Source organism: Cervus elaphus, chromosome 3, assembly GCF_910594005.1.
Source record: "Cervus elaphus chromosome 3, mCerEla1.1, whole genome shotgun sequence".
Taxonomy (NCBI): Eukaryota; Metazoa; Chordata; class Mammalia; order Artiodactyla; family Cervidae; genus Cervus; species Cervus elaphus.
In genome coordinates, this window is record NC_057817.1 from 23349290 (window position 1) to 23374153 (window position 24864).

General features: G+C 37.5%; 1 protein-coding gene across 2 annotated transcripts in view; it reads left to right on the plus strand.

The window, feature by feature from the left end:
* Nucleotides 1-13142, plus strand: part of MRPL42 (mitochondrial ribosomal protein L42) — a 28129-nt gene extending 14987 nt beyond the window's left edge. For both annotated transcript variants that reach the window (XM_043881238.1, XM_043881247.1), the window contains exon 6: nt 12967-13142. In XM_043881238.1, coding sequence (XP_043737173.1) covers nt 12967-13012 — 46 coding nt within the window. In that variant the 3' untranslated portion in view covers nt 13013-13142. The remainder of the gene's footprint in view (nt 1-12966) is intronic.
* Nucleotides 13143-24864: the final 11722 nt, after the last annotated feature.

Consider the following 24864-nt stretch of genomic DNA (forward strand, 5'->3'; position numbering starts at 1 on the left):
GCCTTCTGAGGTTGTACTTTGCCTGAAGGAGTTAACACCCAGTATGTTCACCTACTGAATTGTGCTTTTAAATCTACATAAAGTGTAGCTGAAATAAAAGTGTACTTCTTCTCTTCCTTTATTTTAGTGGGAGAGTTTAATCAAAGCTTTCAGGGAATCATGCAGGGGTTCTTAAAATTTTTTCTGTTTTGTGATATAGTCATTTAAAGTATTGTTTTTATTTGTTGTCCTTAGAATATTTCTAACTAGATATCTGTACAAAGTTTTAAATTCATTATAACAAAGCACAGCTCTTCTTTTCCACTCAGAAAAGCCTTTCTCTCCCTTAATAATGTTTCTATAATAAAATGATATTTCTGCATTAGTTTCCAAGGGAAAAAAATCTGTGTTGTTTTTTTTTTTTTGCCACAGTAGTATCTTTTTTATTTTAAGGTAAAACAATATTTGTTTTTAATTTATTGAAGCATAGTTGGCCTACAAGGTTATATTAGTTTGAGGCGTACCTCAAAGTAGTGATTCAGTATTTTTATAGGTTTTACCCCATTTAAAGTTAATACAAAATAATAGCTATATTTTCCTGTGCTCTGCAATATATCTTTGTTGCTTCTTTATTTTATACATGGTAATTTGTGTTTCTTAATTTCACACCCCTACCTTGCGTCTCTCCCTTCTCCCCATTGGTTATCACTAGTTTCTTCTCTATGTGAGTCAGTTTCTGTTTTGTTATATATGTGTGCATGCTAAGTCGCTTGTCGTGTCCAACTCTTTGCAACCCCATGGACTGTAGCCTGCCAGGCTCCTCTGTCCTCCAGGGGATTCTCCAGGCAAGAATACTGGAGTGGGTTGCCATGCCCTCCTCCAGGGGATCTTCCTGACCCAGGGATCAAACCTGCATCTCTTATGTCTCCTGCATTGGCAGCTGGGTTCTTTACCACTAGCACCATCCGGGAAGCCCATTTTGTTATATACATTTGTTTTATTTTTTAGATTCCACATATAGGTGATAACATGGTATATTTGTCTTTTCTCTGTCTGACTTATTTAACTAAACGTAATACTGGAAATTTCCTGGTGGTCCAGTGGTTAGGACTCCGTGATTTCACTGCCGAGGACATGGATTCAGTCCCTGATTGGGAACTGAGATCCCACAAGCTGCTGTGTGTAGCAAAGAAATATATTACATCTTCTCTATCCATTTATCTCTTGGATACCATCAGTTCAGTTCAGTCGCTCAGTCGTGTCTGACTCTTTGCGACTCCATGAATCGCAGCACGCCAGGCCTCCCTGTCCATCACCAACTCCCGGAGTTTACTCAAACTCAGGCCCATCGAGTCAGTGATGCCATCCAGCCATCTCATCCTCTGTCATCCTCTTCTCCTCCTGCCCCCAGCCCCTCCCAGCATCAGGGTCTTTTCCAGTAACTCAACTCTTCGCATGAGGTGGCCAAAGTACTGGAGTTTCAGCTTCAGCATCAGTCCTTCCAATGAACACCCAGGACTGATCTCCTTTAGGATGGACTGGTTGGATCTCCTTGCAGTCCAAGGGACTCTCAAGAGTCTTCTCCAAAGTGTCTTTCAATTCCTTCACCTATTTTATGTCCCCTTTCTTGTTTTTTCTTTCTTATCCAGTACCCACTTAGTTTATACATGCAGTCTATATTTTTCCCTTTTTGTAACTTACATTATAGGAAAACAGGTTAGCAAGCCTTTTGTATAGCCCCATATCTCAGTCACTGCTGTATTCTAAGATTTCTTTCTATGATTCGTACCATTGCTCATGTTTATCTTTTATTTCTTCCCCATCATCGAGATATTTTAGTTCAAGCCCCACCTTAAAATTTTTTTATAATGGCTTTCAGTACTTGTTTCCTGCATGTTTCATATTGCTGCAGTTTTCTTGGGATCTTTTGTTCATAACCAAATTGCTGAAGTTACAAAAGTTCTGTGTTGTATTTGTAATTTGAAGAGGAAAGACTGAAGGCAAGAAGACCATTAGGGAGTCTTAAAACCAAACGTGTAATCTTCAGACTTTTCTGTGTAGTATCCCACCTATGTGTAATCTTATTACTGCTAATTAGCTTTAACTGCTAATTAATTTAATCTCCTGGTGTATCTTCTCCCTTCAGGATTACTAGGCACTTTCAGTTCTAAGAAGACTTTAATTAGATGCAGTTGATTATCCCAGGATCTCTCCTAATAAAGAGTTCAACAGAAAAACCCCAGATGCTAGCTTGTGTGTACAAAGAAAAGTTTTACCTGTAGGCATGGTTGTCGTGATGCATCATCTTTCACAATTTTAATGTGTGATTACTGCTACTTAACAAAGATTTATGTATATATATATAGAGAGAGAAATAGTTTGGATTAATGGGAGCCATTTTCAAGTGTTGCTTTCTAGATGTTAGAGAACATTTCTTTAATATCAGGCGGGATATACAAGGATATTTTACTAAATATTTCACAGTTTTAAAGTTATAACAGTTAAAAGAATGGGACCCATTATGAATTTACTACTTGGGGCTATATAACATCTTTTTAAATAAGTTATTGAAAGGTATAAAATACTTGTTTTTAAAATATTTTAAAGCAATTCAGAAGTATTAAAACGATAAAATAAAAATCTTTTTTATACCTACTAATGCTATATTCCCCTTAGATGAACACTGTTAAACTCTCCCTATATGAATAACCCTACCTCATATTATACTCAGTTCTGTGCTTTTTGAACTCAAATAAAGTAGAACCTTTTCTGAGAGTATAACTGTGTTAAAGAGGCTGGACTGACTTAAATCATCTTGTCTCTGCTACTTACTAGCTAGTTATTCAGTCTTGTTATCTATTGAAGAAAATAGAAATAATAATGCCTAATTTGCTTGGTGGTTTTGAGATGAAATATAATCAAACACCTGGCATACAGTATATGTACAGTAGTAGTGTGATAATGATAATTAATTAATATTGTCTGTCTCCTACTCACAGTTTTTCTTTTATTCCTTTTGAAGCATCTTTCTCTTTTTTTGACTATGCCACGCAGCTTGTAGGATCTCAGTGCCCTGACTAGGGACTGAATCCAGGCGAGGGCAGTGAAAGCACCAAATCTGACGACTAGACCACCAGAGAACTCCCTGAAGCATCTTTTCTTAAATAGGCTCTTTTGAGGTGTAGTTTACATACTTCAAGTTTACCAGTTTTAAGTTTACAACTTCATGATTTTTGACAAATGTTTTAAGTGAAATAGTCACCAGTTTAAGTATGTAAATGTATACATTGTAACAAATGTATGCTGCTAGTGGTAAAGAACCTACCTGCCTGTAGATGGTAAGAGACAAGAGTTGGGTTTCTGGGTGGGGAAGATCCCCTGGAGAAGCGAATGGCAATCCACTCTAGCATTCTCGCCTGGAGAATCCCTTGGACAGAGCAGCCTGATGGACTACAATCCACAGGGTTGTATAGGGTCGCAAAGGGTCGTACTTAAAACAGTCAAGATGATGCTGATCAGACCACCAGTGACCAATTTCAAGATAACTGTCAGAGCTGACTGTACTGTTATCTGCATGAAGCCCCCTCCCTCTGTCTATAAAAGCTCTTGCCCACCAACTCTCAGTCGGGGAGTCAGCCTTTGGACCGACAGCAGTACCTACTCTCCCTGGGAGCCAGTCTCCAAAATAAAGCAAACTTTCCTTTCCACCAACATTGCCTCCTTACTAGATTTTGAGATGCAAGTAGCTGGACACCCATTTTGGATAACAATTATACAACTGTCTTGTGTAGTTATTACATGTTGTACATGCTAAGTATAATATTTGGCATATCATTATTATTGTTATTCTATTGTTATTATTACAACTGTTGTTATTTAGTATTGTTGGACTGTTTTCCTTTGTTTCCACATTTTCTCACTTCTCTGATTAAACTTATTTGTTGGCTAAAGTTTTTCCACAGACAAAAAGCAAGCTGAGGATATGTGAGGAGGGCGGTCAAGGGCCATAAGGTCCTGCTTTGTTTCATAACCACTACCACAATCATAATATAGACTGTTTTCATAACTCCAGGAAGTTCTCCCATGCCTTTTTGCAGTCTGATCCCTCCCTATAATCCTCACCCTTGGCAGTTACTTGTCTGCTTTTTAATACTTTCCAGGATTTCATGTAAATGGGATTATATAGTACATAACCTTTCGTTTCTGACTTATTTCACTAAGTACAGTGCTTTTTGTATATTTTGTATATTATTTTGTATACCAATAATTTGTTCTTTTTTATTTCTGAGTAGTATTTCCTTGTATGGATAGACCACAGTTTGTTTATCTGTTAACCAGTTGGACATTTTGGGTTCTTTCCAGTTTTTTGGCCATTTTATTTTTAAAATGTATTTTTGGCCGTGCTGGGTCTTCAACACTGCCCGGGCTTGTCTCTAGCTGTGGCAAGTGGAGGTGACTCTCTGGTTGTGGTGCACAGGCTTCTCATTGCGTCAGTTCCTCTTGTTGCAGAGCACTGGCTCTGGAGCACGCGGGCTTCAGTGGTTGTGGCACGTGGGCTCAGTAGTTGCAGCTGCCGGACTCCAGAGCACAGGCTCAGTCACTGTGAGCATGGACTTAGTTGCTCCGTGGTATGTGGGATCTCCCTGGATCAGGGATCAAACCTGTGGCCCCTGCATTAGCAGGAGGATTCCTATCCACTGCATCACGAGGGGAGTCCTGTTTATGTTTAAACTTTAAAAGTTTTTATTGGGGTGTAGTTGACTTACAGTGCCCATTTCCGGTGTACAGCAGGGTGACGTGTGTGTGTGTGTGTGTGTGTGTGTGTGTACACAGGGTGACGTGTTGTGTGTGTGTGTGTGTGTGTGTGTGTGTGTCTCCTTTCTCTGTCAGGTCCTTCCCCTGTGCGGGTCATTACAAAATGCTGAGCAGGGCTTCCTGTGCTCTACAAGAGGTCCTTGTTAGTTATCTATTTTATATATAGAAGTGTGTATGTGTGTACAGCAGGGTGACGTTGTGTGTGTGTGTGTGTGTACACAGGGTGACGTTGTGTGTGTGTGTGTGTGTGTGTGTGTGTCTCTCCTTTCTCTGTCAGGTCCTTCCCCTGTGCGGGTCATTACAAAATGCTGAGCAGGGCTTCCTGTGCTCTACAAGAGGTCCTTGTTAGTTATCTATTTTATATATAGAAGTGTGTATGTGTCAGACTCGGCCTTCTCATTTATCATTTCCCTCCACCTTTCTCCTTTGGTAACCCAGAGTTTGTTCTCAAGATCTGTGAGTCTGTTTTGTAAATTAGTTCATTTGTATCATTTTGTTGTTCTTAGATTCCACATGTAAGTGATACCATGTGATACTTATCTTTCTCTGTCTGACTGACTTCACTTAGCATGGTAATCTCTTGGTCCATTCATGTTGCTGCAAATGGCATTATTTCATTCTTTTTTATTGCTGAGTAAAATCCCATTGTATTATATATATGTACCACATCTTTATCTGTTCCTCTGTTGATGGACATTTAGGTTGCTTCTGTGTCCTGGCTGTTATAACTATACTGCAGTGAACATTGGGACGCATGCATCTTGTTGAATTATGGTTTTCCCTGAATATATACTCAGGAGTAGGATTGCTAGATCATATGGTAGTTTTGTTTTTAGTTTTTAAAGGAACGTTCATACTGTTCTCCATAATGGTTGTACCAATTTACCTTCCCACCAACAGTGTAGGAGAGTTTCCTTTTCTTCATACCCTCTCCAGCATTTATTGTTTGCAGACTTTTTGGTAGTGGCCATTCTGACTGGTGTGACGTGGTGCCTCATTGTAGTTTTTTGTTTGTTTTTAATTTATTAATTTTTTAATACTTTGACTACACTGGGTCTTTGTTGTGGCATGTGGGCTTTTTGTTGTGGTTTGAAGACTTTCTTTAATTGAATTGCATAGGCTTCTCTTATTGTGGAGCACAGGCTTAGGTGCTCCTCTCCCCGACCAGGGATCAAACCCGTGTCCCTTGCATTCGAAGGTGGATTCTTAGCCATTGGACCATTGGGTAAGTCCCCCTTGTAGTTTTGATTTGCATTTCTCTAATAATTAGTGATGTTGAGCTTCTTTTCGTTTGCTTTTTGGCTGTCTGTCTGTCTTTGGAGAAATGTCTGTTTAGATTTTCTGCCCACCTTTTTTTTTCTTCCTTTTTTGGCTGCACCATGAGGCATGCCAGATCTTAGTTCCCCAACCAGGAATGGAACCTTACCCCTTGTATTGGGAGCATGGAGTTTTAACCCAGTGGACCACCAGAGAAGTCCCTGCCCATTTACTGATTGGGTTGTTTATTCTTTTGATACTGAGCAGCATAAACTGTCTGGATATTTTGGAGATGAATCCTTTGTTAGTTGCATTGTTTTCAAATATTTTCTCCCATTCTGTGGTTTGTCTATTCATTTTGTTTATAGTTCTGTTTGCTGTGCAAAATTTTTTATAAAGTTTGAAGGTTTTTTTTTTTGTTTGTTTTGTCTATGCCAAGTGCGGCATATACAATCTTAATTCCCCGATCAGGGATTGAACTGGTGAATCAGAAGCATGAACTTAACCATGGGATCACCAGAGAAGTCCCCAAAAGTGGGCTTTTTAAATGAAATATAGTTGTATTTTGTTTTTTTATCCAGTCTGACTTCTGATTTTAGTATCAAGCCATCCTAAGTGCTTTTTCTTTTGATTTTCAGTACTTGCACTCTTCTTCTGCCATTTGCTCTTAGTCTGCTTTTTTCATGAAATTTGATTATAGTCACTTTGAATAGCTACCACCTCTAAATTATTTTAACTATAATTTATTAGATACCCATTAACGTTATATTTGTGGGTAATTTTTTGGTTTTCTCTTTTGCTGTCGTTCTGTCTTCATCAGGAATGCAACTTCTGTTTTGTAGTTTCCTGGAAGACCTCTAATACAGTATCTTTAATACAATGTGTATGTACTAAGTCACTGTCTTATGGGATATTATCTTACCTAATTATCTTTCCAGTTTCTTGAAGGTGTTGTTTTTCTTTGAAGCTGTACTTTATGGTGGTCTTTGGGTTGGTCCATTGGTAAATTTCCCTGTGATTCTTGCAAGTTTTATTTTCAGAGTTGAGCTGTTAAGTCATGAGGATTTATTTAATTTCCATTTTATCTAGGTAGGTCACCTGTGCATTAAGATGTTCTTTATTATCAGATTCTGAATCAAGGTCAGCAAAGGCTTTATGATCCTGGGTTGTTGCCTACCTCATTCAATCCTGAACCTACCTGCCTTTAATTATTGACCTCACCCACAGTGGGGTGGACTGGAAGCATAGGTAGTATGCTGTACAGAATTGATGCTGAAATAGTCCAATAGGTAATAAACACTGGAGGTTAGGTTATCTCACATATGGAAATCCACTGTTAGAATTGTTACCACTAAATTTATGAACTGGATATTACTGTTTCCTAATCCCGATGATCTTATTTACTTTAACATGGCAGTTCAAGGAGTCATCTTAGATTTGGGCTTTATACTGAGACTGGGTATAGAACTGTTTGAATTTTCAGGGTGAGAATGAGTGATGAGGAAATTCAGGGCCCTGGGTTTGGGATTAAATTGAACTTTTGGTTCCCTCCCTTCTACCTTTTGCCTATTTTTATATGCAGTTGTGCAAAGATTGATTTTTTTAAAATATAGCATATGTAACCATGAGGCTTCTGCTACTTCCTATTTACTAATATTATAGGTGATGAAAACCAATTACGCTGGCTAAATCACTACATTACCTGATGTAATGGGACTTTGAATATATTCTGTGAAAGGTACTCCTTCTATAAATCAATTTCTTTGTACTCCCTATAGTAGTTTGCATTAGATAGCTCCTCTGTATACAGGTGTTGAGGACCTGATTGTGAGTCACTTTGCTCTTCTCTACAGCCCCTGAGGTGTCTCCTGTTGGCCTTTAATGTCACCAGTACTCAGGAAGCAGGACATATCAGTGCCCTAAGTTGCCAGCATCTATGTCCAAGCTCTTCTTCCTGTCTTCAGTCTTCCTCAGTTGGCGAGAAAAAAATAAAAGTGGAGCATTCCTTCCATTATGGTTCTTTGCAGAACACATCATTTTAGCAATATTGCAGCATTCCTAGTGGTTCTATTTGAGTTTTCTGTTATTTTTCTCGTTAATTCAACCTTAATAAGTTTGCTAAAACTCTTTTTACATTTTTTACACATCCAGAGTTCATATACTATTAATATCTTGGTTTCTCTTGCTGATTCCTTTTCATTTCCCTTATGTCTAAATTTTGGAGTTCCCCAAGGATCGAGCAGTCCTTGGTTCTCTCATCTTTTCTGTCCATTCCCTAAGACAGTGATCGCATCCAATCTTATGGGTTTAAATACCGTCTACATTGGCTCCCAAATTTCTCTCTTCCTGTCCCTTGACCTCCAGACCTGTATTTCCAGGTACCTACTTGACATGTCTAATGGACATCCTTAACTTAATGTGTCTCTCACAAACCAGCTTCTCCTACAGTTTTCCCTGTCTCAGTTAATGCCAGTTCCATTCTTCTAGCTGTTTGGGCCAGAAATCTTGGTGCCATTCTTAACTTTTCTATTTGTCACCCCCAGCATCTGGTCTGTCAGCAGATCCTGTTGCCTCTGTCTCCAAAATGTATCAATTTGACCATTTATCACCATTCCCTCTGCCATCATCCCGTCTGTGCCACCATCGTTTGCCTGGTTCATAGAAGAAGCTTTCTAACTGGTCTCCCTACTTGAGCCTTTGCTTTCCTGCAGTTTGTTCTGAGCACACAGCCAGAATTATGTTAGTTATAATTTTTCTGTTGAAAAACCTCCAACAGCTTTCCATCTCACTCAGAGAAAACTATAGGCCTTACCTATTATCTACAGGAATTTACGTGATCTGATCCTCTATTACCTTTCTATTCTCATTTCCAATTGTTCTCTTCCATCTTCAGGCTGTTCCAACCTCATGACCTCTTTGCTATTCCTTCAACATGCGCTTCCTTCCACCTCAGACCCATTATTGTTGTTGTTCAGTCACTCAGTTGTGTCTGACTCTTTGCAACCCCATGGACTATAGCACATCAGGCTTCCCTGTCCTTCACCATCTCTCCGAGCTTGCTCAAACTCATGTCCATTGAGCTGGTGATGCCTTCCAGCCATCTCGTTCTCTGTCATCCCCTTCTCCTCCTGCCCTCTGTCTTTTCCAGCATCAAGTCTTTTCCAATGAGCTGGCCTTTCACATCAGGTGGCCAAAGTACTGGAGCTTGAGTTTTAGCTTCACCGTCAGTCCTTCCAATTCAGGGTTGATTTCCTTTAAGATTGATTTGTTTGATCTCCTTGCAGTCCAAGGGACTCTCAAGAGTCTTCCCAGCACCACAGTTCGAAAGCATCAGTTCTTCAGTCCTCAGCCTTCTTTTTAGTTCAACTCTCACATCCATGTGTGATTACTGGGAAAACCGTAGCTTTGGCTATACAGACCTTTGTTGATAAAGTAATGTCTCTGCTCTTTAATACGCCATCTAGGTTTGTCATAGCTTTTCTTCCAAGGAGCAAGCATCTTTTAATTTCATGGTTGCAGTCACTGTCCACAGTGATTTCGGAGTCCAAGAAAATAGTCAGTGTTTCCATTGTTTTCCCATCTATTTGCCCTGAAGTGATGCGACCAAAGGCCATGATCTTTGTGTTTTGAGTGTTGAGTTTTAAGCCGTCTTTTTCACTCTTCTTTCGTGCTCATCAGGAGGCTCTTTAGTTCTTCACTTTCTGCCATAAGGGTGGTGTCATCTGCATATCTAAGGTTATTGCAATCTTGATTCCAGGTTGTGATTCATCCATCCTGGCATTTTGCATGATGTACTCTGCATATAAGTTAAATAAGCAGGGTGACAATATACAGCCTTGATGTACTCCTTTCCCAGTTTTGAACCAGTTCATTGTTCCCTGTCTGGTTCTAACCCTTGCTTCTTGACCTGCATATAGGTTTCACAGGAGGCAGATAAGGTGGTCTGGACCATCTCTTCAAGAATTTTCCACAGTTTTTTGTGATCCACACAGTCAAAAGCTTTAGCGTAGTCAATGAAGCAGGAGTAGTTTTTCTGGAATTCTCTTGCTTTTACTATGATCCAGTGGATGTTGACAGTTTGACCTTTGGTTCCTCTGCCTTTTCTAAATCTACCTTGTAAATCTGAAAGTTCTCAGTTCACATACTGTTGAAGACTAGCTTGAAGGATTTTGAGCATTACCTTGCTAGCATGTGAAATGAGTGCAATTGTATGGTAGTTTGAACATTCTTAGGCATTGCCCTTCTTTGGGATTTGAAAAACTGACCTTTTCCAGTCCTGTGGCCACTGCTGAGTTTTCCAAATTTGTTAGCATATTGAATGCAAAACTTTAACAGCATCATCTTTTAGGATTTGGAATAGCTCAGCTGGAATTCGATCACCTCTTCTTTGGAGTTTTTATCACTGAAGCCTTCCTTGGCCAACTTGTTTATCTTATTTTTCCGTCTAATACACTGGAATGTAAGCTTCATGAGGGTGGGGATTTTGTCATGTTTTGTGTACCACAGAAACTTTAACACCTAAAGATGACGCCTGCTATGTAGTAGATGCTCCACATATTTAAAAATGAATGAATAAGATTCATTCGTTGAATGATTCTGATTTTCATAATATCTCTTAAAAAAGAAAATAGGTAACATAATTCCACCAAATGTACAGTTATGTTGAAAAAAGGGATGGAAGGATTGAAAGAAGTCTGGATTGAAAGTAAGAAGGATATGGAACATGATTCTATATTTCTGAAATATAAAGCAATATTCTATAAATATTTGAGTAGCAATACCTCTTTAAAGAGCGACTTGAATATTTTCCCATGGAGGCAACAAAAATTAACTCACAACATCGGTAGGAAACATTGAACATCCAGCTGTATTGTGAATCAGGGGGTGAAGTTCTATCCTGGACTCTAAGAGCTGTGGACAAATCTTTCAGATATCACTGAGTCATTGTATAATTTAAGAGGGGTAACAATATGTTTTGCCTTGCCAGGAACTGTCTCAGTTTAACTGTTTTGTTAATTATTAATAGAACAGGTTTTTATTCTTTAAATGATCCCAGTTTGGATAAGTCATAAGGGCATCTTAAAATTCAGGTGTTTGCTTCCAAGTGTTGACATTCATGCATGATAAAAAGTCTGTAAATGCTATTTGACATTTATTGATCATATTTTAGAATTTGACTTTGTTAGGTTCAGGGCTATCAAGATCTCCAAGTGTTTTTGGGCCTTAAGCATCTTGAGTAGTGAAAGTGTTTGAGCATTGTAAGCTGAATCACATTTGTGTAGGACAGTGCTTAGATTTTTAGAACCACAGACTTCATTGAGAATCCAATGAAACCTATTAATCCACTTCCCCGGAAAATAAATACATGTTCAAAATTTTAATAAATAATTTCAGGAAGTTTGTAACTTCCCAAACCTCTATTCTGTGTCTCTTAGCCTTTACAGAACATCTTTCAGGAATACAGTTGTGCTAGTAAAACCTTGATTATATGGCACATAACTGGAGCCCTTAAGAAAATGATAATCTTTCAATGCCAATATAAATACATGTAGACGTGTTTAGGTAAGTGATAATGTGCTATATGTTACCCTGCAACTTAGTATCCCATGTTAGGACATATAGATGTGCTTCATTTATTTAACTTAATTTCTATATTTTGCAGTTTATCAAAAAGCAGTATATAGGGAAGTTGCCTGTATGAAACCTTTAAGATAAGCAAAAAATACTTGAGATCATCTTAATCACAACTGAAGGACATAAGATACATGCCTTGTCACTTATGGTATAGATATCTTTACAGTGAATTTCCACACTAGCAAAAAAGTTAAAAATTAGCTCAGATCAATTTGCCACAGTCTCGCCTTAAGGGAGTTTTTGAAGAGAACTCATCACTGAGAGCTCATGTACTCTGCGCAGAAATTTTCTTGACTCAATAAATAGAATTCTTTATTGAAAAAAGAATTGAAAAGAGAAATTGAAAAAAGAAAATAGAGTTCTCCATGGTGAAAACACTTCAGTCACTGGTAACAGTGCATTTTATTTCTCTCTTTCTATACATAAGTTTTAATAGTTTTGCCTATTTTTACATGGTTTTAATCATACTGTATATATAAATTTGAATCCTGTATCATCCCTTCCCCCTTTAATATTTAATATTATATATTTAATATTTTCATATTAAGATTTGCTTTAGGATAGATTTCCAGAGAGGAATTATTAGACCAAAAGTTATGATTAATAAAAAAAATTTTGATAGTGCCACACTGGTTTTCAAATGTTATACTGATGCATACTTTAAGCAGTTGGGTGTGATATTGCTTAGTTCACCATACCTCTAGTTGCATTGTGCATTATAATTTAAAAATTATTTGTGATTGCAAAAACAAGGGAAAAGATTGCTCACTTTAAATTTGTATTCTTCCATTTTTTGTGATACTGCACATTTTCCATATACATACTACTAATTATATTCTATTGTTTATTTTATTTTTTTTCTATTGTTTATTAAAACATGATTTTGAAGCTTAAGAGTCTTCCATTTAGAGCTGATCATCCCCTTTTAAATAAAACTTCAATAGAGTGTATTCTTCATATTCACAATATGGTGTTCCTTTGCTCCAAAGACAATCATTAGATTTAAGTTAAGGAACAGTCATCTAGATTACCATATTGAAACTACCTCAAGATGTGAAAAAAGACTTTCCAAATGCTTAATTAATAGAAAATTTTCACAGCAGGGAAATGTGGCTTATTATTAAGAAATATCTATTTGAGGTATATGTATGTATTATGTTTAATTGATTCTTTTTTTTTGAGTGCCAATAAACACCAAGCTAATACAAATTTGATATTTCTATCAGGAACAGCTAACTTTTATTAAAATAATCTTATCTTAAATGTTTTCTTCCTTTCAAGGTATCATAGACGTCGTAGGAAACTGAATCCTCCAAAAGACAGATGATATTGATGTTTTTAGGAATCAAAGAGGAGTGTTACCCTGGATCTCATTTGCCTTTTGAGAAGATACAATTGGGTGTATTCACTAATATGTTATATAGTAAAATAATAATAAAACATCTTTTCATATATTAGAATGTGTATTTCTTTATATATAGTAAGTAATTCTGAATTTGACAATCTGAATTTTAAAAAGCCTACTTTATAGTATTTTCCTGTTGAGTTATTTAAGTCTCGTATTTATTTTTATGTGCCTAGTATGCTTAAGTACTTTTATCAACCAAATACTGTTAGTAGTATAAATATGATTAATAAAAATATGCATGGTTCTTCTGAAGATTTTTAAATTGCTTTTGCAAAGAAACTCATGCTGTTCGCACAGAAAAAATGTTATGTTTCCTTTCTTGTGGCTCTAGGGAATAATTAGTTACATTTTAATCAGTTTCTCCTATCTGCTGGGTCCTTTGTTTACAATATTATTAAATTCTCAAAATAGTCCTCTGAAGAAACAGCATCTTCCCCATTTTACAGATAAGACTAAGTGACTTGAACTCTGCCTACCTAGCAAGTGGCAGAGCCAGGATCCACCCTGTCAGGCTCCAGAGCTTTTTAACAATGCATCACTATGACAAGAGGTGTTTTCTTTCAGCCAAGAATTTTTACTTTCCTAGAAAGAATATATTATTCATTTTGACATTTTTTTCTGGCTGTCTTAAAAATTCTGCTTGCTTTAGAACACATGCAACTCTGATTAAAACATGAATATTACTAAACTTAACTGGTGTTATAAGAATCAGTTCTGTTCAGTCACCCAGTTGTGTCCGACTCTTTGGAACCCCATGGACTGCAGCACGCAGGCTTCCCTGTCTGTCACCAACTCCTGGAGCTTTCTCAAACTCATGTCCATTGAGTCGGTGATGCCATCCAACCATCTCATCCACTGTCGTCCCCTTCTCCTCCTGCCTTCAATCTTTCCCAGCATCAGGATCTTTTCCAGTGAGTCAATTCTTTGCATCACATGGTTGAAGTATTGGAGCTTCAGCTTCAGTTTCAGTCCTTCCAATGAATATTCAGGACTGATTTCCTTTAGGATTCACTGGTTGGATCTCCTTGCAGTTCAAGGGACTCTGAAGAGTCTTCTCCAACACCACAGTTCAAAAGCATCAATTCTTCGGTGCTCAGCTTTCTTGATAGTTCAACTCTCATATCCATACATGACCACTGGAAAAACCATAGCTTTGATTAGGTGGACCTTTGTTGGCAAAGTAATGTCTCTGCTTTTTAATATGCCATCTAGGTTGGTCATAGTTTTTCTTCCAAGGAGTAAGTGTCTGTCAGTTTCATGGCTGCAGTCACCATCTGCAGTGATTTTGGAGCCCAAAAAAATAAAAGTCTATCACTGTTTCCATTGTTTGCCCATCTACTTGCCATGAAGTGATGGGACTGGATGCCATGATCTTAGTTTTTTGAATGTTCAGTTTTAAACCAACTTTTTCACTCTCCTCTTTCATTTTCATTAGGAGGCTCTTTAGTTCTTCGCTTTCTGTCATAAGGGTGGTGTCATTTGCGTGTCTGAGGTCATTGATATTTCTCCCAGCTATCTTGATTCCAGCTTGTGCTTCATCCAGCCTGGCATTTCACAAGATGTACTCTGCATATAAGCTAAATAAGCAGGGTGACAATACACAGCCTTGATGTTCTCCTTTCCTGATTGGAACCAGTTTGTTGTTCCATGTCCAGTTTTACCTGTTGATTGTTGACCTGTATACAGATTTCTCAGGAGGTTAGGTAAGGTGGTCTGGTATTCCCCTCTCTTGAAGAATTTTCCACAGTTTGTTGTGATCCACAAAAAGGCTTTGGCATAGTCAATAAAGCAGAAGTAGATGTTTTTCTGAAACTCTCTTGCTTTTTTATGATCCCATGGATGTTGGCAATTTGATTTCTCTGCGATTTGGTCTCTGGTTCCTCTTATAAGGATATTAATAGTCTATTCTGTTGATTATCACTACCAGCTTATATATGATCAGCATTGCTGCCTCTGTGCTTTCTCCTTAGGAAGTGAGGAGTCTTTTAGATGGAAAGTTACTTTATTCAAACTTGTGCAGTATTTGTGATATTTTTAAATTGGATATGAAAAATGATTTCACATTCTATTGCTTAATCTAGTTCTTTTCATAAAGGAAGGTGAAGGTTCAAGTGTTCAGTAAAATGTAGGAATAATAGGAAAGTATAAAGGAAATAAAACAAGATGTTACTCATTTGGGGGGAAAAGCAAAGGAAAGACAAATCAATAGAATTTAATAATCTGAAATATTAACCACTTACATTTGGTGATATATCTTCAAAAATAGTTTGTTTCCGGTTGGTTTATATCCAAAATTTTACAAAGATTGAGATATGCCATATTATGAAAGTAGTAAGATTATAAAAACTAAAGTAAATGACAAATTTTCTTCTAAATGCTGGGATCTACTAAGTAGAGATCGTTCAGTTGTGAGATGTCCAAAGCGCACATATACATGTGAGTGCTTTGGAGAATTAGTTTTATTTGTACTGGAAATATCATACATTGTAGTTAACACTGTAGTTCCTGGAATTCTGGATTTCACGAGTTGCTGAATAAGTACATATTTCATCACCACCTTCACCTCCACTCAGCCTCTCCCATTTTCCACCTCAGAGGTGTAACCTATTGTCCACCATCACTAACATTTCATGGAAGATTAGTTTGTTTTTTCAGAAATTTAAAAAAATATATAAGGTATGATGATTCTTTAAATGGAATAAATTTAGCTTCATGAAAATACTACTACCCAGTCCTCATTCTCATATTTCCTTCCATTGGTGAGGTGGATTGTTGTTGGGGCTTCCCTGGTGGCTCAGATGGTAAAGAGTCCACCTGCAAGGCAGGAGACCTGGGTTCGATCCCTGGGTGGGGATGATCCCCTGGAGAAGGGAATGGATTGTTAACATACTTCAAGTTGATAAAAAGCATTGTCCGTGAAACCACCAGAGGGCACTCTCATATAGGGTTCAGTTTGAGCACTCCTCACCCAAAGGGCAGTGACTTAATGTATTTAATTTAGCAGATACTAAATGTATCTAATTAGCAGATACTAATGTACTTAATTTAGCAGATACTATTTGGGTATTCTGTAGGTAAGAATGATAAGTAGAATAAGTGACGGCAGTGAAATTAAGTAAAGCCATTATTCATTCTGTTGATCTAGTCATTTATTGTACCCCTACTACTATGAAGAGGCATTGTACTTTTTGCCAGGCCAATAACAAAAAGTGGACCCTTCTTAAGGAGCGTAGTGTCTGCTTAACTAGTATCTACTAAGCTACTTAGTTTTTCTAATGATGTTGCTTTTTAACCATGAATATAATGTATCATTTTTTAAAATTAGAGACTAAATAAAGAGAAAATAAAATTATAATTGTCCCATCTAAAGATAACACTAACATTTTTGCTACCTTTCTTCCCTGGGTTATTTTGCTGCATAAATGTATTTCCAAAAATAATTCTATTTATTTTGCTTTTTCACTTAGTATCATGCTTTTTTTTTTTTTTTCTGTATCAGTACTCTCATTTAATGGATGCATATTATTTTATAAACTGGAATGTAATAATTTAAGTAACTCCATACCATTAGACATGGGCTTCCCCCATGGCACTAATGGTAAAGAACCTGCCTGCCAGCGCAGGAGATGTAAGAGATGCAGGATCGCTCCCTGGGTTGGGAAAATCCCCTGGAGGAAAGCATGGCAACCCATTCCAGTATTCTTGCCTGGAGAATCCCATGGACAGGAGCCTGGGTGGCTACAGTCCATAGAATTGCACAGAGTCAACACTACTGAAGTGACTTAGCGTGCACGCATACCATTAGACATAATCATTATTTCCATTTGTTCCTTATTATAAACTGCTGTTACTGCATCCTGGTGAATAGCTGTTTTTAAAAGGACTATTTCTTATTTTTAAAAAATTTTTTATTGTAATGTGGTTGATTTGCAGTGTGTCAGTTTCAACTGTACAGCAAAGTGAGTCTGTTATAATCTGTTTTCTTTTTCAGATTCTTTTCTTATATTGATTATTACAGAATATTGAGTCGAGTTCCCTGTGTTATACAGTAGGTCTTTGTTACCTATTTTATGTATAGTAGTATGTATGTTAATCCCATTCTCCTGATTTATCACTTCCCCCCACATTTCTCCTTTGATAACCATAAGTCTGATTTCAAGATCTATGAGGGAATTCCCTGGTGGTCCAGTGGTTAAGAATTCACCTTCCAGTGCTGAGGTTGTGTTAGATTCCTTGTTCGGGGAGCTAAGATTCCACAGGCCGCATGGCCAGAAAACCGAAACATAAAACAGAAGCAATATTGTAACAAATTCAATATTGACTTTAAAAATGGTCCACATCAAAAGAAAAAAAAAAAATCTGGGAGTTTGTTTCTGTTTTATAAGTAAGTTCATTTGTATCATTTTTAAAAATAAGATTCCACATATAAGTGACACCATATGATATTTGTCTGACTTCACTTAGTATGATAATCTCTAGGTCCATCCATGTGGCTGCTGATGGTATGTATTATTTCATTCTTTTTTATGACTGACTAAAATTCCACTGTATGTACCACATTTTTAGCCATTCCTCTGTCGATGAACATTTAGATTGCTTCCATGTCCTGGTTATTGTAAATAGTGTGTAGTGGTGTCTTGTTTTAATTTGTATTTCTCTGATGACATAGAATGTGGAGCATGTTTTTATCTGCTTCTTTGCCATCTGTATGTGTTTGGTGAAGTGTCTGTTAAAGTCTTTGACCCATTTTTTTTTTTTTTGATAGCTTTATTGAGTTAGAATTCGTATGCCATACAATTCACCCATTTAAAGTATATAATTAGATAGTTTTTAGTATATTCATAGAGTTGGGTAGCCATCACTACAGTCAATGTTAAAATGTTTTGGGCCCATTTTTAATTGGGTTATTTGTTTTCTTACTGTTGAATTTTAGGAGTTCTTTGCATATTTTAGATAATAGTCCTTTATCAGATGTGTCTTTTGAAAATATTTTCTCCCAGTTTATGGCTTTTCTTTTCAGTCTCTTGACAGTGTCTTTTCAAAAAGCAGACATTTTTCATTGAAGTGAAGGCTAGCTTATCAATTCTCTTATGAATCGTGTCTTTGGTGTTGTATCTAAAAAAGTCATCACCAGACCCAAGATCACCTAGATTTTCTCCTGTGTTATCTTCTAAATGTTTTATAGTTTTGCTTATTGTGTATAGATCTGTAATCCATTTTGAACTAATTTTTGTGAAAGGTGAAAAGTTTTATGTTTAGTTTTTTTTTTGCATGTGGATGTCTAGTTGTTCTAGTACTATTTGTTAAAAAGACATTCTATGCTCACTTTTGTTGCTTTTACTCCTCTGTCCGAGATCAGTTGACTGCTGTATGGGTCTATTTTTGGACTCTGTTTCACTGACCTGTTTGTTCACTCACCAATACTACATTCTCTTGATGATTGTAGCTTTATAATAAGCATTAAAATCAGATGGTCATCAGTCCTCTGACTTCTTCAATACTGATGGATTACATTAATTGATTTCTGAGTGTTGAAGCAGTCTTACACACCTGGGACAAATCCCTTTTGGTCATGGTGCGTAATTCTTTTTAGACTTTTTTGGATTTGATTTGGTAATATTTTGTTGAGGATTTTTGCAGAAGATTTTAACCAAAGGATTTTGTAAATGGGATTTGGGTTGGAAGTATCTATGAAACTCCAGAAATTGTGTAGAATTTTGAGAATTTTTGTATCTGTGTGTTTCCCCCTCCCCCCACTGCCCCCGGGCATAAGTTCTGTGGTTTTTCAGCAATTAAAGGCTCTGTCACATTGTGCCCTAGTTCTTACATGCCTACAGCTAAGCACATAATAACATTAGTACTGGAATGATATTGATATGCAACATAGAGTAGTTTCCACATATTCTCAGATGCAACCTTAATTAGATTCAAGCTTTTTTAAGAAAAGAAGAAAACAAGACATCATGTGCCTTCGTTTTGGATGGGAGAATTCCATCAAGGAATATTTTTTCAGTTTCAGATGTGTATTCAGAAATGAGTCAACTTGGGTATCAGTGTATAAACACAAGAAGTTAGCAAACCATTCTTTTGCTGAAGGCATGGATAAGTATTTCCACTGCTTATAGGCAAAAGGAATGATTTCTTAGATTTTTTTCCACCAAAGTTCAAAATTATTTGCTAATATTTTTACCAAAAAATTATTCCAGTGGTAAAGAAATACTTTGCTAATTACAGCTCAGCTGTTAGCCCCCTACTATTTTCTAATGTACTGTTTAACCTTTTGAAAGTAAGACTTCAATGCACAGGCAAGAAGTACTCAGAGTATGTAATGTGTTTTCTAATTCTACCAAAGGCATCCACTTAGATTTAGTAACATCACTAAAATCACCTCACATTTATTTAGTATCTTCCTGCAGGAAGCCCAATTTCAGCAGGTTTTATTAAGCACCTACAGAGTTTGAACCACTGTGGACTCAGAGATGAGATCTCATTCCTGACTGACCTTCCTTTCTTTCCCCTCTAGTCAGAATTCACCTCTTCCTCCTCCATAACCCAGTTCAGTTCAGTCGCTCAGTCATGTCTGACTCTGCGACCCCATGGACTGCAGCATGCCAGCCCTCCCTGTCCACCACCAACACCCGGAGTTTACTCAAACTCATGTCCACTGAGTCGGTGATGCCATCCAATCATATCATCCTCTGCTGTCCCCTTCTCCTCCTGCCCTTAATCTTTCCCAGCATCAAGGTCTTTTCCAATGAGTCAGTTCTTTGCATCAGGTGGTCAAAGTATGGGAGTTTCAGTTTCAGCATCAGTCCTTCCAATGAATATTCAGGACTGATTTCCTTTAGGATGGACTGGTTGGACCTCCTTGCTGTTCATAACCCCAAGCACATGTAATTACTACTATACTATCAGTTTAGTTTGTCTTGAGTTAGAGCAAAGTTTGTAGTCACTAGCACAGTGTGATCATTTGAATGCTTCCTTGACCTTTTCCATCAAATCCATCTGGATATAATTACCATCAGTACACTCATAGGAGATAGAATAATAGATCTGAAAGAAACCTAAAAGATGATTTTTGGGCACAGACTTTACATATATGGGTTCAGATTTACCAAGACTAATTGGCTTGCCCAAAATTACATATCATGGCAGAATGTTATGCCATGGCATTGGTTATGCCAACCAATGTCTTCTTTAACTATTACGGATATTTTATTATTTTATTTTTATTTTTGGCCATGCCACATGGCATGCAGGATCTTAGCTCCCTGACTAGGAATTGAACCTGTGCCCCTTGCAGTGGAAGCACAGATTCTTAACCACTGAACCCCCAGGGAAGTCCCAGGGATATTTTAATATGTATACAGGTATATACGTACTCGTGAAATTTGCCTCCAGTTGCAGATGTGCCCAGCGATATACTAGTAGAGATTTAACAACTGGATTCCATGGTGTAAATACGCTTATCATGGCTGATTTAATCTACCAATGGTTTAGCAGCTGGCTCACAACATTTCTGAAAGTTTAATAATTGAATTTTAAAGGTTGGTGTGAACCAGCCCTAGCATTCCACTGGCTATGCCCCTGAAATCATACGTTTACTATTAAAGCATTAGATTATTTCTTCACTCATTCTAGTTGTCCATTCAGAGACACTTTACGTTGTTTTCTGGTTAATATTTTCAGGGAGAAATAAATTATTCTTTACATGTCAGCTTCAACCTAGACTTCTAGTTTAAGGACTTAATGACTTTTGAAAAGTTATTTTCATTTACTTATTTTTGGCCGTGCTGTGTCTTTGTTGCCGTGCACAGGCTTTCTCTAGTTGTGGCGGGTGTGGGCCACTCTTCGTTGGGATGCGTGGGCTTCTCATTGCAGTGGCTTATTCTGTTGCTGAGCGTGGGCTGTCTTGGCGAGTGGACTTCAGTGGTTGCCGCTTGCGGGCTCTAGAGCACGGGCTCAGTAGTTGTGGCACACAGGCTGAGTTGCCCCCATGACATGTGGCCTCTTCCCGACCAGGGATTGAACCCCTGTCCCTGTGTTGGCAGGCAGATTCTTAACCCTTGGACCACCAGGGGAGTCCAAGAATTTAATAACTTTTTGATAAATGTCTAAATGACTTGGTCTGTCTTTTAAGAGAACTTCAGATGAGTCCTTGAGTATCTGTTATTTATTGGCTAAGTTACAAACTGCCACAAAACTCATTGGCTTTAAACAACCATCCTTTATTTTAGTTAATGTTCTTTGGGGTATTCTTCTGGTGTAGGCTGGGCTTATCCATCCAAGGTCATTAATTGGGTTGATGAGGCTGGCTGGTCTTGGATGGCATCATCCGTGTGTCACAGTGATTGAATGCCTATCAGCTAGGGCAATAAGAGGACCTGTGTTTCTCATTATCCAGCAAGCCAGGCCTGGCTTGGTCACATGGCTTCATGGTCTCACGGGTACAAGATTGGAAGCTGCAAAGTCTCTTAGGGCCAAGCCTTTGAACGGGCTTGACATCGCTTCCACAAGGCCATCCCCGGTCCCAGGAGTGGGGAAAGGGACTCTCTACCTTTTGAAAGAAGCAGCAGATACAGTGGCCATTCTGTCACAGTAGGAATCACTAATCTTAACTGATTTACACTTGGGTTTAGATTGTCATGTGTCTGTAGGACAGAGCTGAATGCTCAGCGTATGGTTGACTGTCAGTAAAAAGTTTTCAAAAATTTACCATTCATTTATTTTTGGCTGTGCTGGACCTTCGCTGCTGTGCGGGCTTTTCTCTGGTTGTGGCGAGTGGAGGCCCCTTTCTAGTTTTGGTGCAGGCTTCTCGCTGCAGTGGCTTCTGTTGCAGAGCACAGCTCGAGAGAGCCCGAGCTTCAGTTGTCGCAGCCACCGCTCACCAGTAGTTGTGGCTCCCAGGCGCTAGAGCACAGGCTCAAGAGTTGTGCACGGGTTTAGTTGAATCTTCCTGGTTCAGGGATCGAACTTGTGTCTCCTGCATTGACAGCTGGGCTCATCACCACTGAGCCACCAGGGAAGCCCCGCAGTAAGAAATTAACTGAAGTTTTTTTTCCTGATGTGCAAAAAAAAATTCTTAACTCTTGCTTACAAACCAGCTTTACTTGAATGATCCCTCACTGATACGCTCATTAACTGATAATTTCATTATCAATTAGAACATTTATTTTAATACTGTCTCTTTTCCACACACACTGGAGGTGGGAAAGAGTTAAACAGTAAGATTGTATGGTCTGCTTAACAACTGGAAGCTGAAATAAGACATTAGGTAATCAATTGATAAATTGTGTACTTTCATTCAAGTTCAGGAAAAGAAGTACTCACTGGGGATTAGATTTGTGGGGAAGACTGCTTCTTGGAGAACCACTTTTTAAATCCACCTTATTGAGTTATAGTTTACATACAATAAAATGCACATATTTAACATACAGTATTTGTCTTCATTTGCCTGACTTATTTCACTAAGTATAATACCCTCCATGTCCATCCATGTTGTTGCAAAAGGCAAAATTTTGTTCTTTTTTTTATGACTGAGTAGTATTTCATTGTGTGTGTGTATATATATATATATGCACCACATATTTTTTTCCATTCATCTGTTCTGCACACTTGAGTTGCTTCCATACCTTGGTTGTTGTAAATAATGCTACTGTGATCATTGGGTGCATGTATCTTTTCCACTGAGTGCTTTTGTTTCTTTGGGTGCATACCCAGGAGTGGAATTGCTGGATCATATGATAGTTCTAATTTTTAGATTTTTGAGGAATCTCCATGGTGTTTCCCATAGTGGCTGCACCAATTTACCTTCCCATCAATAGTGCGTAAGAGTTCTCTTTCTTTCCTCTATGATCTTACTAACATTTGTTATTTGTGGTCGTTTTGTGTGTGTGTATGTGTGTGTGTGTGTGTGTGTGTATGGTCTTTTTGATGATAGCCATTCTGACAGGTGTGAGGTGGTATCTCACTGTGGTTTTGATTTGCCTTTCTCTGGTAATGAGCAGTGTTGAGCATCTTTGCATCTGCCTCTTTGCATACAGTCATCTGTATGTCTTCTTTGGAAAAATGTCTGTTGAGGTCTTCCGCCCATTTTTAAAATGGAATTTTCTATTTTGTATGAGCAGTTTATATATTTTGGGTATCAATCCCTTACTGATCATATCATTTGCAACTATTTTCTTTTTGTCTTTTCATTTTGATTTCCTTGGTTTTGCAAAAGCTTTTAAGTTTAATTAAGTCACATACACGTATTTCTGTTTCTATTTATTTATTGCCTTAGGAGACAGATCCAAAAAAGATTGCTATGGTTTATGTCAAAGAGTGTTCTGTTGATGTTTTCTTCTAGGAGTTTTATGATTTCTGGTTTTATGTTTAGATCTTTAGTCTATTTTGAGTTTGTTTCTATATGGTATAAGAAAACGTTCTAGTTTAATTCTTTTCCCTGTAGCTGTCCATTTTCCCCAGCACCACTCATTGAGGAGGTTCTTTTCCCCACTGTACATTCTCACCTCATTTGTTACAGATTAACTGGCCGTAAATGTGCGAGTTTATTTCTGAGCTCTGTCTGGCTCATGTGTCTAGCTCTGTGCATCTTTTGATGCCTGCGGCTTTGTTGTATAGTCTGAGGTCAGGGGACGTGATCCCCCCAGCTCTGTTCTTTCTCAGGATTGCTTTGGCGAGATCAAGAACATTTCCATCATCCCTTTTGCTGTCTCTCCTCCCCAGCTCCCAGCCTTAGACAATCAAAGATAAGTCCAAACGATTCTCTTTTTAGCTTCATTGCTGACAAACATAACTATCTGTAAACAACAGAAAGATTACAATGTTAGTGAATGTGGTTTGAATTTTTGAGTAGGAATACAATTAGAATCATAGCTTCAATGATAAGAAAACATTCTGAAGTAATTACTTAAATTAAGGAGCTTGACCCAGAATTTAAGTCAACATACCACTTCCTTTCAGAAAGTCTTAGTATAAGAAGTTCATCAGCTAAATTAAACAGTGTGTTTAGTGACTTAGGAAATATTATAAATTATATAAAGACTAATGAAATAAATTTCAAATTATTCTTTTTATTGTGTGATAATTAGAAAACATTATAAACAACTATGATTACATGCTGAGATATGGTTATCTATGGGGGAATTCTGTTGAGTATATTTGAATATTTAGCTTCACTTCAAGAAACCAGCTTGGTTCCAAATTTTTAGATATAAATTGGCCATCTAGAGTTGTTAACTTGTTTGATATCTTCAAAATTGGTCTACTCAAAGCAGGAATGCAAGATGTTTTCAGTGGAAGATAAAGTCAAAGGGCAAAAACAAAAGGTAGAGGCCAGGAAGAACAGGGTTTCTACAGATTGTGATTACATGTTCCATAATTTAACAATTGTCAGTGGAAGTGGTGATTATCTTGATGCTGCACATCTGCAAACAGTTTTCATCAAACTATTATTAATTTGATAGAATGTTTTGAATTTTATCTTCCATTAAAAGAAAGTCCAGTCAATTAATAGATCTGGAATCCATTTATTTCATCAAAAGATGATTTAAATTTAATTATAGACTTATAGGATATATTGTTCTAATTGGCAACTAATGAAGAATTAAAAATAAACTTTGAAGTTTCAGGATCACTCCCTTCATTTTGTCCAAAAGTTAAAAACGAACAGTTCATGCTGAAATTATCTTAAAACTTTTTTCCATTTCTACCATCACCCCTTTGTCAGCTCAGTTCCTTCTTAGGAATGATATTAAAATATCTCATAG